The sequence below is a fragment of the Leuresthes tenuis genome, unplaced genomic scaffold (genome assembly GCF_036924035.1).
Source record: "Leuresthes tenuis unplaced genomic scaffold, fLeuTen1.0.hap1 SCAF_13, whole genome shotgun sequence".
In the NCBI taxonomy this organism is placed as follows: domain Eukaryota; kingdom Metazoa; phylum Chordata; class Actinopteri; order Atheriniformes; family Atherinopsidae; genus Leuresthes; species Leuresthes tenuis.
The window spans coordinates 4,938,507-4,954,247 of NW_027325367.1; the positions used below are offsets into that span (position 1 = coordinate 4,938,507).

Below are 15,741 nucleotides of genomic sequence, written 5' to 3' on the forward strand. Positions count from 1 at the left end.
TGTGACTGTTTACGGCAACATGTGTGCAGGAGCCTATCAAAATGTAATACATTTATGATATATTAAACAGGAGAATCGATACACATATACCAATCAATGATATTCTAATAGTTTTACACCAACAGTAGCTTGTTTAAACTGCTTTTTTAGATGCGTGTTCATCCACTAAAACGAGCTGATTATATCCAGAAGAAGAAGAGTACACCCTTCACACACAGCAGGGCTGAGCTGCCTGGTGTCTTGCAGTCAGGTAAAATGATCAAATTACTAATCAATCATCTCTCTCATGTCTGTGAATCATTCCAGTCACTTTCACAGCTTCCATGTGAGACATTACATTCGGGAAAAATGTGCGTTTGTGTAAAGAAAACTTACTGAGCTCACTCTTGTAGCCCCGAGCGCAGCAGCTCTCTTTAAAATTATAGTGTGTTGTGTTCCCTTCGTTGCTGTGCCAGTCCTGAGCCAATAAATACTGTAGTAGTAAAGAGTTACTGCAGTGGTCAGGATCCACCAAAAGAAGGAAAAACTGTGAATGAGCTGGAAAGATATCACATCACAGACTGCATCGCGATTTATCGCATATAAAGCGGCCAAGCTAGTCTAATCAGGGTCCCTGTGCTGGCTTACGAACCGGACCACGGAGCAATGTAAGAATACGGCCTGGTGGGTCTGATCCATGGAGGCTCCAACACACAACTGACGGGCCTTAAAGGACGGTTCTCTGAAGGTATACTGCACCAGTGGATCAGGGCTCGGCAGGAGGTTATAATGCAAAGGCTAATCGATGTATATTCCACTGTGAAAAGCACAGTTTTGTTCAGTTTAATGCCACACAGTGTTGGACCGTAGGAAGTAGAGCTACTGATGAAAACAAGTCCATTTCTGCAAACCAGAAAGTAAAATTACAGATATGAACACCAGTCACTGCAGATAAGTAACCCTACAAGCTGATACTGAAGCAATTCTCTTTAAATCCTGCTAAATAAATGTAAAAATCATTTATCCTTTGGGTTACCTTTTCACAGATTATCAACCAGGTAACATGCTTTTTGATTGTTTCTCTTCACCTCATTAATTCAAATCAATTCGCCCTCCTTTTAGCTCGTATTTGGTCGCGATAGCTAATTTATAAAACACTGTTAGTCCCGCCCCCTGCTGCTGATTGGCAAGTCATTACGTTTTTCAATCAAGAAACCACTGTTTCATGTCACTCTGCCAGTCTAATCAGTCAAACCCAGTGGAGGGATCAGATTTAAAAGTCTGGACACAGTGGTTGTGTTCACATCCATTATTTTTCTACATCTGGACACTTGATTGTGTTAATGTTTCATGCTGTTTCCTTAACTTGCCACTGCAGTCTCCTCTGTTGACTCAATTTTAGGATCACTTTTCTCATCTGCCTCCCTGTCTGCAACCTTCAACTCTCCCCTGATTGGTCCAAACATCTTTTGTCATGGCAGATCCTGGCTAATATTGAACATATAAGTGACTGTTAGCCACTCAGCCTCAGTTTCTTTCTCCCCATCTCTAAGCCAGTATGTAGGTCTCCCTCATTCATTACGCCCTTTCATATTCAACCCAAAACACTTATTATTCTTCCTGTCAAGGTTATCAGAGCAGTTTTCTGCCAACAAAGAGCTCTGCTGATGAAATCACACACAAAGGCACATTCATTCATCCACCAGAATCCTTCTGTGTTGTTGTGGTAACGGCTTTGACAGAAGCTCACGATCAGAGGAAGGCCAGCATCAGTCTGACAACAATGAAGTCACTTAACATGTAGAAGAGAAGTGACTGACCGGCTGATGCAGGTTTACATTACTGACATCCACAGTGAAATCAGCAAATCTGCTCTGGATGTTTTCTTGTGTGACAGCAAACATGAGGCTAAAACGGACTTTGTTTTCAAAGATGGGACCCAGTCACAGTTAACCATTTTAGATGTGAACCATATGTTCAACGATAAGATAACTGATTGAGATTTATGCTAATTGTGCAATGAGCATGTCTAACAGTTCTATTTAGCTGTGCACATGACAACTGAAAGTATTTTATCTGCACTCTTCACTTTTAATTTAATTAATTAATGATTATTTTTTATATTTATGAAATGATTTTATTTGCCTTCTTCTGCTTTTATGTAGCTGTAAAACACTTTGAATTGCCTTGTGTATGAATTGTGCTCTACACATAAACTTGCCTTGCCTATCTTAAAGCATATTTTCCATCTGTAAATGTGCTTTTCAATTAGCTGAAAATGTGGTCTTTGTTTTCTTGTTCCTATTTGGATTATAACATAAAACCTCTTGTCCATTAAAATGTATCTAGGTGGGTTTTATTAGCATAAACACTGAAGGCAGGAGATGTTTGTGCAAATTAATCTCACACAAATATAAAATGCACTGGGAAGCAGGCAGCTTTCTGATCTAAATCTTCCCTTGTTTCCGTCGACCTCTCCACAAACACGACTTTCAATGAAATAACGCTTGTTTTTCTCTTTCCGCATCAAGGTTTTCTGTTTCACACAAGATGGGACCTCCGTATAAAGTGTAAGCTACTGGGTTCCATTTATACGAGAAGAAATGAAGCTGCCAGAGCCCTGAACCTTTCCCGTAACATTTTTTATCTTATTGGATCAAACCGAGTAACATCTATGGATCTTTTTCCGGCACTCTGCAGCTGTCACATTACGGGACAGGCACACACAGTAGCTGTAGGTTAACTTCAGCATGATCAGCAGCTCGGAAGAATCTGACAGATCGTGTTATTATATAATTAAATAACAGCGCAGTCCAAACTTTCCTCCTCCGTGGCTTTCCTGGGGGTGATAAACTGCAACTTTTTCACAACTTCTGAGACAAATGAATAAAGAAAGAGAGCTTCAGCTGCAGCTTCTGCCCTCTTTACCAGCATTTTCAATCACTCCGATCCACCTTTAAACGCAGCATTCCTTTTAGCCTGTTACGAATTTTTATAAACTGTAGCTAGAGGGACTTGATGTTGTAATTTCTCCTTTTACAAAGGATCTTGCATCCTTTAGATTCTTTTTTAGTTATTTTTTTAGTTAATTATTTATTTCGTTATCAGTGGGGGGTGTCAAACAGGTGAAGTGAAACTCGAGAAGGAGCAGTAAGCTGCAGCAGAAAAGTACTTTATTCCCTTTAAATTTAGTCTCAGATAATGTTTTATTTAAAGATTTTAAAGAAGTTAAATCTTGACTCTTGCATTCAAGAACTCATCATCTCTTAACGCGCCTCTTATTTGGATTATTAACATTACAAGTTGATCTTACTCAAACTATTTCAATTAGGGTCAAAGTATTAAGGTTTTTAGTTGCTTTTGTTTTCATTTGGAAGCACAGACACCAAAGAAAGCATTTATGACAAATTTAGCACAAAGAGAGTGGAATCAGTTCTACTTCATCTTAATTCTAACAAGCACATGTTCACTGATATAACTGGCACAGCAATACCAGCTGTAGACGTTGTTAGCTGGACTGCAGATGTAGCAGCTCTGAGCAAACATCTGGCTTCAGCTGCTGCTTTCAGTTCACAGTGTGTGATGCCAAGATGCAAGTTTTTCTTTTCTTTTCATGCAAACACGCCATGCTGAAATCACAGTGTGATTAGCATGATAACAGTCCAGATATTCATATCAGAGGCCAAAAAATAAATAAATCCCTGGAAATACTCTCTGACAAAATTACACGTTCCACAAGAGCAAGCTGCAATTATAATGATTCACACCCACAAGTACACCTACTAATTAAAAACTCTCACAAAACAGCTGCCGGATGTCTGGGCACATCTGCATTTAGGCGTGATGAGGATGACATTAACTTCTTCATTAGTCTTTTGTTTTCACATTTGTCCATCTGTGTGTGGGGGGGTGGGAGAGTTAATAGACTGGAGTGAAGAAATTTGATACAAGTTAACTGGGAGTACTAATGAACATGCAACATCAGGAACAAGTGCAGCATATAGCTCTGACTCGGGCTAACATTATTGAGGCAAAGTAAAGGGGCAAGAGGTTTTGTTACTCCTGTGAATTGGACCTTATAGAGTGGATTCATTTGAAATGATCAGTTTGATATAAACTATAAGACTCCAGGTCAGATCCTACAGTGTCGATCAGAAGCCACATATAAATACACTATAATTATGTTGATAAGTGAACATTTAGTCTTCATTATAACCCACTTAAAATCTGTGTCATGTTTCATTACCATCCCACATCATTACAAGCCACTTATGTTTAAGTTCAGATAGTTTGAGAATTTAAGAGAGAATGACTATTCACTCCATCATTAAGATTAAATGTCAGAGATCATCAAGATCAAGCCTCACAAATGTCAGGATACAGACATTATGCAAGGAAATGATGTCATTCACTCCAAAGAATATATAAAGGCCTTTTTAAAAGGATATGTAGGAGCCAGGTTAGCATCGTCGCCTCACGGCAAGAAGGTTCCAGGTTCAGCTAACGGCTCGAGCCTTTCTGTGGGGAGTCTGTGGGTTCTCTACAGGTACTCTGGCTTCATCCCGCCGTCCAAAAACATGCATGTCAGGTTAATTGGGGTCTCTGAATTGTCCCTAGGAGTGAGTGTGAGTGTGTGTGTGGCCCTGTGATGGACTGGCGACCTGTCCAGGGTGAACCCCGCCTCTCGCCCAATGACGGCTGGGATAGGCTCCAGCCCTCCTGCGACCCTGGATTGGATTAAGCGGGTATAGAAAATGGATGGATGGATGTAGTAGCCAGCCAGGGAAAGTAGCCAGTTAGAGAGGTCTGGAGGGATGCTGTATGTCAATTTCATTGCTACCTGCGTGTCCAATATACAGAGTGTAGTAAGACGAGACTGTGTCCAGCAGGCAACAAGAACCAATGCAAAGAACCTGGTTCTTTGTCCTTGCATTGGTTCATGCACCTGGTTTCGTGTTCTCAAGCCAAAAGGAATTTCAAATATCTATCCATTTGTTAACAGTATCACTGCTAAGTTCATTTTAGTTACCATGGAGCAAGAGTTTGAGCCAATGGGTGCAGGTCAGCTAAAAAGCAAGCAAATAAAACCGTGTGGTTAGGTCACTCAAAGCAGTCCAAGTGGCCGAAGCAGTCCGATATGTTGTTCTCTCATATATCAACAAAAAGGTGTTCTCATTCAAATTTGGTTTCAAATTAATAACAAAAAATTCTGCTCTGTAATTAATCTGGGTCGTATCTCGTTAAAGCACGATTTGGTAATCTGAGTACACATGTAAGCCTTTTCTGCAGCTTTTAAGGCAGAGCTGAAGCACAGCAGAGAGGGAGGGGCATGCCTGCTGTATGTGTATGTTTAAGGTAATTCCACCTTCCTTCTTAAAGTTATGAAGTTATGCTTCATGCATGGAACATACATGGCAAAGTTTCAGCGTAGAATATAACTTCCAGATGGCCCAGTAAACCATGCCGATATGCCACTCCACACACGTTGTTTATTTTTGGTTTTTTGGTGTACATAGAACATAGAACATAGCCAAAAAGAACTGAGAATCACCACTGAAAGAGCTTCACAGAAGCAAGCTGCTCAGACATCCCACAGAGTATCAAAGAGACTATTCATGATCCGAATGTCTATAATTAAAAGCCCAAAAGTTCCAGAGTACTTCCTGAGCTCATTACACTACTCTGAGGCCGAAAATTAGCTTCCAGTCCAATCTATCATCCCATTTGAGATTTCTGCATCTAAAACTGAAGCCCCCGATTCAATATTAACCTTATAAAGACCTTAAAACGTAGGTTTCTGACCCAGCTTGGCCTTCTCTGTGTCCACAGAGGCAAAATACATGACAGACTTTTCTCTAATCTAACGTTGCACTCTTAAAGATTAAATATCTTCCCCAAAACACCGACCAATCGGGATAATTTGGTGAAAGACATTTCAAAACCGAGTGAAGATACACAAACCTCTTCTCTGGTGCAGCATTGGCCTTCCTCTGGCTACAGTTAGGCTTTGTGAGCCAAACATCCATCCTTTTCCAGACAGAAATGTTGCTTAGAAGCATAAACTTCTTCTGTGTTGCCATTAAAGGTGCAGCAACATGTCCACTTTTCAGATAATGCAGACACCTTATCTCTGAAACCTGGTCCCCTCCAATGCGAAATTTAGTGTAAAAAGAGGAAGCGTCTTGTTTGGGTTGTGATTCCCATAGAGCTCAAAGAAACTCCAGTGAAAATACTTTTTGTCTCTCGTCTTTTCCGAGCTGAGGCAGGGTTCGTTTCCATCCACCACACCAGCACCACGTCTGGACCGTTCTTGATTTCCTCTGGCGCTGCAGCCCTGAACCAGACAGACAAAGGAAGGGAAACCCTGCCAAGTCTCTCCTCTGCAGGCATGGCTTTTTCATCTCCCCTGAGCTCCCTAGCTTTTTCTTCGTCTCTCTTGTCTGTGGCAATGTTCCCAAGAAGCTTTGGCGACGCTCCAGCATGTCTGCCATTCCATCTGAACCTTCCCGTCTATCCCGATCGTCTTTTCGCTGTGGACGCCCGCCCTCCTAACCCCTCCACTCCCACATCCTTCTTCCCCAGACTGACCCGTTCTACTACACCCAACATCTTAAATACTCTACACTTTCCATAAATCAGTCCAAAGTAAATCATTTAGACTTATTAAAAAGAATCGAAAATATTTAATCCCGAACCATCCAGTTCTTCCCTGTTCTCTTTGTCTCCGTATCACTGAACTCAAATGCCACTGTGTCAATATTCTCCACTCCATTCACTCCACAACCTTTACATTTACTTCTTGTTACTACAGGCCAGTAGAAAGGGCAGTGAGTGTGTGTTTCTGTGTGTGTGTGTCCTGAGTCTTTTGTTCAGTGCCAGTCCAGATCTATTCATCATGTGCCAAAACTCAGCGCCCTCACTTGTAGTGAAGAGGGGACAAGTTGATGCCAGCTGCCCTGACTGCCAAATTAGTGCTGCTGTGGTCCTGTTTATACACACAGAAAACACACACATATACACACTTTTGTGTCTTTAACAACAACTCCTTAAATAAACAGATGTTTGGATCATTAAAAGCCAATAATATCTAACATTTAATGCCTCCATTAATCCTCAAAATCATTGCCAAGTTGTATTTCAGTGTTGTTTTATTGATGAAAAGTTAACTTTTTACAAAATTCTGTGGCATAAATGACAGATTAGGAGAAAACTAGCAAAAAAGAACACAAAGTGTTTGTTTTTCTTTTATTTGTTTTAATCTAAAACTAAATTTGATTGCATCATATGCTGTCATGCTTAGATTTGATCAAATTCTACTGATTTTTACAGTGAAAAGATGAAAAGAGAACCACTTCAGCAACAATAACATATGCTGAGAGGGTCCTAAAATTTCACAACATGGATATTTTAAAAGAATATGCAGAATGAACACTGTTAGCATTGTTTTTATAAATTCACAGACGGGTTGTGAACATAATCTTTTTTGCTGTATCACAATAACAATATTTTCATTCTATCTAAAACTTCATTTGGAAAAATAGCACATTGCCAGCAGTTAAATTCATCGTTTATCAAGTATTCTCTCGTTTTTGGCTAATAAGAACATTCAAAATGCAAGTGAGGAGAGGCAGATTGTAACAGTCTGATATCCAGTTAAAACAAAGTCACATTATTATCACACGTATTGTTCGAAGACCTTCTCTGAAAGACAGCTTGGATGGGAGCAGATGCAGCTCTAAAACCTGTACATACCTTTCAGCGTTGATGGAGCCTTTCCAGATGTTCAAGCTGTCAGTTACATAGGCACTAATGCCCCCACCCCCCCATACCATCAGAGATCCAGGCTTTGAACTGAGAGCCGATAACAAGCTGGACGGTTCCTCTACACTTTAGTCTGGAGGATTTCCAAAAATAATTGGTCAATTTGACGACATCTGACCACAGAACAGTTTCCATTTGCCTCAGTCCATTTTAAATGAGCTTTGGTCCAGAGACGAAGGCCGTGTTTCTGGATCATGTTGACATAGAGGAAAATTATTCTGAATTTGTTCCACAATTTATAGACGCAGTTTTCTGCAGATTGCTTAAGCTCTCCCCATCTTTACGTCTGAGAGACTTTCCCTCTGTAAGGTGCTCTTTTTATACCCAATCAAGCTGCTCCTGCTGTTTCACTTTAGCACCACCAACTTTTCCAACCTTTTGCTGCCCCTCTGTCAAACTGTTTAAGAAATACTGTTGCCATCAAAGTCAAGCTGAGCTATTGTTTTAAAAGGAAAATGCCTCACTTCCAACATTCGACATGTTCTCTGTGTTCTATTGTGATTAAAAGATTGATTTATTATTATTTTACACAGTGTTCAAAGTTTTGTGGAAGTGGGGTTATACATTAGAAATGATTTAGTGAGTGAAAAACGTTTGAGTACATTTTGTGAGCAACTAACATTTAGAAATGACACTTAAGATGAGTAAAATGGTTAAATGGTTCACCTTTAACCTTTGTGGCTTGTCATAAGGCACAATCATTGTATATCTGGGATTCCTTGTCATGTTTCAGATGTCTGTATTTCTTAACCTCTCATATGATTTGGATTGAATAACTGTCTGGGATGTTATTCAATGTTTCATACAAAATCAAATATCAGAAACCAAAGTGGGCAAAAAGTTGGATATTTTGTTATTCATCATCTCAAAATCCTTCAGATCTGGTAAGACTTTGGAGGAAGTCATACATTTGATATCTTTAAGTGAAAGTAATACCTTAAGTATCAAATTGATCAATTCTTCATCTTAGATCTTATATCATAGATCTTATATCTGTCATGAGGACATTTTCAGAAATAAACCACATAAAGAACAGTCTTTCTGTGAGAATATTTTGGTAATAATCAGTAATGTTGCTTAAATCAGAGGTTTTCTTTTGATTTTATACTCTATTGTACATGTATTGGCACGTCTATTTCAGTAAAAACAAATTATAAAATAGGAGCGAGTCAAATTTATTTTTCTTTCAAATACCGGAAGTACAAATTGCGCATGCGCAATTTATAGCAGGTGCCCACAGTTACACGCTGTTACCTAACTTCATAACGCTTTCATAATAGAAGCCATGTATATGGTTTACGTCAAGCAACGCCTCAGACATTATCCACTAACAACATAAGCACAAAACAAGCCGACAAGAAGCCAGTTCATGTTCGCTTTGTGACGCGGATGTTCGAAAGTTTTGTTGCGGTGCAACAGAAGCTAGCTGTGCTAAGTCTTACCGGAGACTTTGATAGCGTCAGTCCGGCCAGGCAGCGCTGTCTCAGGGGTCGGCATCTGGGCTTTGGTAGCCATATCTCCCATCCTACTATTGACAAAGTGACGCCACACAAGTCGAAGCCTGGAGGAGGAGACCATGGAACCTGGAGCAGGGCCACACGGTCACTCTATGTCGCACTGAAGGAGAGCTCGGCTAACAGCAGGCTTACCCAACTTTAAGGCAGAGCTTGTGTAACGCGAGGGCAGCACGTGTTTCATAACAGTGACTATAAACAAAGTTACATGATGGATGAACAAATCATTTTGGGAAATTTGTCAGTCATGAACAAATGTCCATTGCTACTCAGACAATGATTTTGTTCTCTTTTCTCTTTTTATTTCTACCTCGCATGTGTTTATTTTCCAAGTTTATGTACAAAAATGAGCAGAATAATAATATTGTTACATTTTGGAATTAAGTTAAATATTACCATCCTTCAGGTCTTTACGCAGTATACTGCAAAGAAAACTGAACTAAATGTAGTTTGTACAACTCTGCTGAGCTTTAAAGTGAATAAAGCTAATTTATCCTCCAACTCAGCCTGAACCCTCTGAAACAAGCTTTCTGTCATTTCTTTAAGGAGTCTTCAGGAATAGTTCTCCAGGCTTCTTGAAGGACATCCCAAAGCTCTTCTTTGGATGTGGGCTGCCTTTTGTTCCGTTCTCTGTCAGATGATCCCACACTGCTTCAATAATGTTGAGGTCGGGGCTCTGGGGAGGATTCATCCCTCCATAAGACCTGTTGCCACTGATTTTCAGTCCACTTCTTGTGTCATTTGGCACAGCTCAGCCTTTTCTCCCTGTTTCCCTTCCTTAAGAATGGCTTCTTGACAGCCACCCTTCCATGGAGCCCATTTCTGATGAGGCTTGGGCTTGGACCACTTTCAGATCCTGTTCATCTGCTGTAGATAGTTTTTTAGGCCTGACTCTTCTTCTTTTGTCCTCCACTTGTCCAGTTTCCTCAAATGTTTTAAGGACACACTGCACACCATGCTGAGATATGCCAAGTTTTCAGCTAATAGCTCTTTGGGAATCACCTTGTTGCTGCAGAAATCCTGTTTTCTGTCTGTCAAACTGTGTTTTCTTTGCTGTTTTCCATAGATGAAACTAAAGAAATGGGAACAAATTATGTGTCTTTGTGACAGGCTGTTAGTAAAGATACTATTTCACTCTGGCTCTTCGTTAAGTTGTTTGTTGTGTGTCGACACAACACTGGTTCATCCCTTGGGTCTGGAGTTAGTCGTTGTGTTAGTTCAACTAAAACCAGACTTTTAAAACACATGTCAGCACTTTAAACTCTCAGAACAGGAGATTTATTCTGCATCACACTGACCTAAACTAATTATAATCACACTAACAGTAGCTGTAGGGGATCATTAATGTGGTTTTTATCTGGCTTTGTTTTTCTCCTTTTTATTATTTATGGGGATTTGAATGAAAAATATAAAAGAAATACATTTTATTATTTTATTATACTTTTTAAGCAAACAACAAAATGTTGGTAGCTCCTCTAAAATCACTTTAAAACTAGTTATCCAAAGGTCATACACTTTAATCCAAAGCACAGGAATATAACCACTATTTTAGTTAGCTGTAATTAGACTGAAGCATTATGTTCTCTTCCATGTTAATGCCTTAAGTGTAATTGTTTCCAAGTTAATTAGGCACATAATCAACCACGTTTTTGATAGTAAAGTGACATTAAGGTGCAGTCACTACATAAATAATGAGAAGTCTTCTGTATTTTCTGAATCAAATCATGAATAAAAATATTTTTCTCTTCTCTTCCTGGTTTTTGAAATAGTTGCTGTTATTCTGCCTCCTCGTTGGTTACCTGCACACAACTACTTGACTTTTACCCAAATCAGGTCATTCTGAGTTGATAATGTACACATAATAAGCAAATCAAGGCATAAAGTTGTTGTTTTTCAAAGATGTCACGTAAGAAATTAAACTACATTTTCAGATATAGAAAGAAAACAATTTAATTCTACTTCCAGGACATTTAACAGACGTTGAGAGAGTGATGTGTACAAAAAGGTTATTAAAGTAATTAAAATGAAACGGAGATATTTGTATTTGCTTTTACATCTGCCGACAGATGAAAAATGAGTGTATGTATTCAACTCGAGTGTTTATAGGATGGAAAAAGATGCAACTGTTTATGTCAGACCGGTTTTAAAGACTGGAAGTGGTAGTTCCCAGTTTGCCTGGTGGGGGAAGGGATGGAGGGACAGAGATACTGAGCCGTATGGAAGAACCCGGGAGGAGCGCTGCTTTTATTGGAAAAAAAGTTAATTTCAGTGCGTGATTGTGAAGGTGAAACTCATCAATAATTCAGCAGGTCTGCACACAGCTTCACATTCCACCACGGAGGAGATTTGTGGACTCCTGTGTTACTTCAGAAATGCGATTAGAGTCCATTCAGTGTGTCTGAGGAAGTGCAGCAGAGCCTCGTGTTGAAGGTAAAACTGAAAAACCATAATGAAAACCAACCCCAGAGACCGGAGGAGTGGCACAGGTTTTAGTGGCTTCGATTCATGACCTATTATATGAGTTTGGTTTTACACTTCTTATTATCTTGAAACGTTTGTGCTGATGTGCCCAAATATGACAGATGACCATGTTCTTTTTAGAGAGAAGAGGCTTTCTCCTGCAGCCCTTCCAAACAAGCCATCCTTGTTCAGTCTTTTTCTAACTGTGCTGTCATGAACTTTAACCTTTAACATGCTAACTGAGGCCTACAGATGTCTTTCCTCCTTGGCATCATGTTAACACACACCTTTCATCTGTTTAAACTGCTGCTTTTATAGAGCTGCTCACACTGACTGATGATCAGTTAATCAGGTGTATTTGGTCAGCAGTAAGGGTGGATTTTAAGGGTTTTCCACTCACTGTTTCTGTATATTGTTTCAGTTTCTGTTGGATCAGTAATTACACATTATGCGGTTGTATTTATTCAATTTTAAGACCAGATGATTTTATCAGATATTAGAGTGGACTTTCTGTTTCACACGACTGTATCAGTTTTGCGGCTCTGGAAAGATGATTAATTATTATAACTGTAACTAGCTGTTTTCACTTAATTATGTATCTTCTGAGATATAACGTCTTATCATAAATCTTAAAGTAAAAGCAAAACAAATGTGGAGTTTAAGGGTTTAAAACCTCCAAAATAGATATTTGTAAGTATTATTTCCAATAGAATTGCACCTGAATAGACGGAGATGTCACCTGTACTTGGTTATTTTGTGTTATAATTAATTTGATACACAATGTTACACAATAAAGTAAATGTATCCTTAGTCTTGACTTGACCCAAATAATCAGATCAGCACACATTGATATGATGGATCAAAAGTCTAAAGTATTAGGACACACAACCCTTTTCTTGGTTCTTCTGGTCATGGCTGTTTGAATTATGATTAAATACAGCAAACATCCCATATGGAAAACCTCCTCCAGCACCTTTTTAGGTGAATAGGAATGTCAACAGACTGTCAGACTTAACACCAGAGCTGGATCTCACCAACACTTGAGGATGAATGGCAGCAATTCTCTGCAGACATGTTGCCCAAATCTGTCGGAAAGCCTGAAACCAGCTGAGTGGAGACTGCTTCCATCTTTCGGGGATTACATGCTCAGCAGCAACATATGGCTGTAGCCTGCGTGTCCGCATACTTTTGGCCATGGTAGCTTATTGTTTTGTTTCTTGAAACCATTTGGATTAACCTAAATTAACCACAGTCCGATTGGGAGAGCCATGTCTCTCTCTTGGTTTGGTTGGGGAGCTGCTCTCACTCCATCTTTCCTCCCTCCTTCCTCAGAGGAAGAGGAGGAGGGGGATGGAAAGCAGAAGGAGGGCAGAGCTGGAAGCTGAAGCTGAGGATGTAAAAACCTGCCTTCATCTGTCTCCCTCTCTATCAGAGGACCACCCCCTCCGCTCTCTTCTCTCCTTCCTCCATCTGACTGCGCCCAACTTCTCAGCCTCCATCCTGACATACAGCTCCACGAAATTCACCCAGCGCACACAAAACCTGATATATGAGGCTTCAGGATTTTGTTTGGCTGTGGTACTCTTATGGGTCTGGACTATTTCTGCTTCATGAGTTTCTTTGGAGGGGGGTGGGGGGCAGTCGTTTTTCAGGTCATCTGCAGAAGAAGGACGGTCCGACCTCCGCATCATCCCTCCGCATCCTCAGCATCCCTTCATGGACAGGACCGCGGACCGATCGGCGCACGCAAATCAAGCCGGTTCAAAGCCTTCATCTCCGGGCACACAGATCCTTGCATCGATGCATTTAATGAAGGTCTGGGTTATATTCTCTGAACATCAAAGCCGCAGAATGTATCGCTAATGTTAAAATAATATTACGCCATTGCCCTGCTCCCTGCAGCTGCGAGGTATTGTTCGGTATTGTGCATCTTTTGTTCATTTCAAAAGGCGTCGGGTTGTTTTAAAGCGTCCATCAGCTCGTTCATTTGCGCTAAATATCTTACAGGAAAAGCCGCAATGCCGTCGTGCTCTGCGGAACTGAGAACTGTCTGTCTTTTCTCTCAAATATGAACGAAATTCAGTTCTCAGGCGCAGAAATTAACGCACACACAAAAAAACCTTATTATAAATAGGCATTCGCATAAAATGTCACATTTCTCTCTAATAGGCCATTCTGCATGTTGGTTAATCTGATGTTCTGATCCGGAAAACAGAAAATACAATATTCATTCATTATTCCAATTGATGTCTGTGTTGTTTTGTTATAATTTGGGTAATTTTGTGTCTGCACTTGAGCCTTTAAATGGGTTTAATATCGGCTCCAAAACACTCACGCCCGACCCCCACAAAGCCAACCATCCCCCCCTCCTCCCCTCTTCATTTTAGCCTACATGAGCTATCTGGGTCATTAGCATTTCGGCGTTTAATGAGGCTGCAGATGGGTCCATCTCTCCTCCTCTGCCGGGGAGCCGCTGAGCAGCGCAGACGCTGCTGCTGCTGCTCCATCTGCAAATTTTTTTTATTTGATCCGCCTTTTTCCTGATTTCTTTTTGTGTGTGGAGCTGACAGGATTGTGTCCTCATGTGGGATGATGAGTAAAACTGCAGCTGCAGCTTCCTCCCCCTGCAGCTGTGTCACTAATGCAGTGGTGTATAAGAACGTACATTATGGCTGCTGCAGCCTGGATAATGGAGGATAATGCTCATGGTCCGCAGTGCTCCTTAAAGGACCATACATTTGTTTTTAACACGATTTTAAACCGCAAATATCAACATTATATGTATTGTTACATTTCTGAAGTCTACCAGTAACTATTATTGGTTTCCTAAACCAATTTACAGAGAATTTACACCTGCTGCAGTCAGACAATCAATTTCAGTGAGCGTCATGTCTGTGTTTAATGGAGGTGAAGTTGCATTATACTGCAGGTGTTAGGGATGGGTTTTTTTTTTTTTTTGGTGATGGAGTACGGACATAAATTCAAATGGGGAGGAATTTGATACACAATTTTTTTCTCTTGTTAAAAAAAAATGCCCAAAGAATGGTTTAACCTTCTCAAAAGATCTTTTTGAAACCCACAAAACGCAAACGGAAGGGTAGAACTGCTCTGTTAATTGGAAAAAATGGTCAGCCTTTGTATTTGAAGGTGCTAAAACATGTATTATTCTTTCAATTCAGTGAATTTGCAGTGGAATTTTCTACATAGACGGATTAACAGTGCTATTGTCTCAACTTGGAGGTCAGCAGGACATCCTGGACAGTTTATCGCTGGACTCAGAAAGACACACATACACTCAAACTCATATTTAAAGCCATTTATAATTCACTACAATGTTCCTGAGCTGCTTGTCTGGACTGCAGGAGGAGACAGAACACTGCAGTGGGCCAGCGATGAGAGTAAACCTTGCAGCAAATGAGCCACAATCATATACCTTACAGAATAATGTACCATATGTAAACCTTAACCACGATATTTGGTGAAATAAGCAATTAATCTACTATCTGTAAATGAGTTGGTGATGATCAGAATCAAGGTCAGAATTGCATTTGTATTACATTTAGTCAGTATCTGTGCCCCAAACAGGGGTAATACGGTTAACATTTCATAGGTCTGTACTCAGTCATGAGATTTACAAGCTCAATATAATGAAATGTGTTAATGTGGCATTTAGGGCAAAATCTAAACCCAAAAATCTGACATAAAGTGCTGAGGCTCACCAGTTAAACGGTCTGTAAATTTTGCAGTGCTGCATTAAACAAGAAATAAGTAGAAATACTGGGTTGAATTAGAATATTTCAGAGCAGGGAGGGGGGGACAGCAGAGGAATGTGGGTTGTTTCTCTTCGTGTTCACAGCGGACCTTGATTTAAATGTCCATACAATTAAGGCACGCGGTGAATGCCAAGAGAGTCACCAAATATCAACCATCTCAAAGATGATAATGTGGGATTTACACCTGTTTGTCC

General features: G+C 40.1%; 1 protein-coding gene across 2 annotated transcripts in view; it reads right to left on the reverse strand.

The window, feature by feature from the left end:
* Positions 1–9,473, reverse strand: part of msraa (methionine sulfoxide reductase Aa) — a 37,121-nt gene extending 27,648 nt beyond the window's left edge. The window contains exon 1 of one of the 2 annotated variants that reach the window (XM_072362562.1): positions 9,243–9,473. In XM_072362562.1, coding sequence (XP_072218663.1) covers positions 9,243–9,378 — 136 coding nt within the window. In that variant the 5' untranslated portion in view covers positions 9,379–9,473. The remainder of the gene's footprint in view (positions 1–9,242) is intronic. The other variant, XM_072362561.1, reaches the window with a different exon arrangement.
* Positions 9,474–15,741: the final 6,268 nt, after the last annotated feature.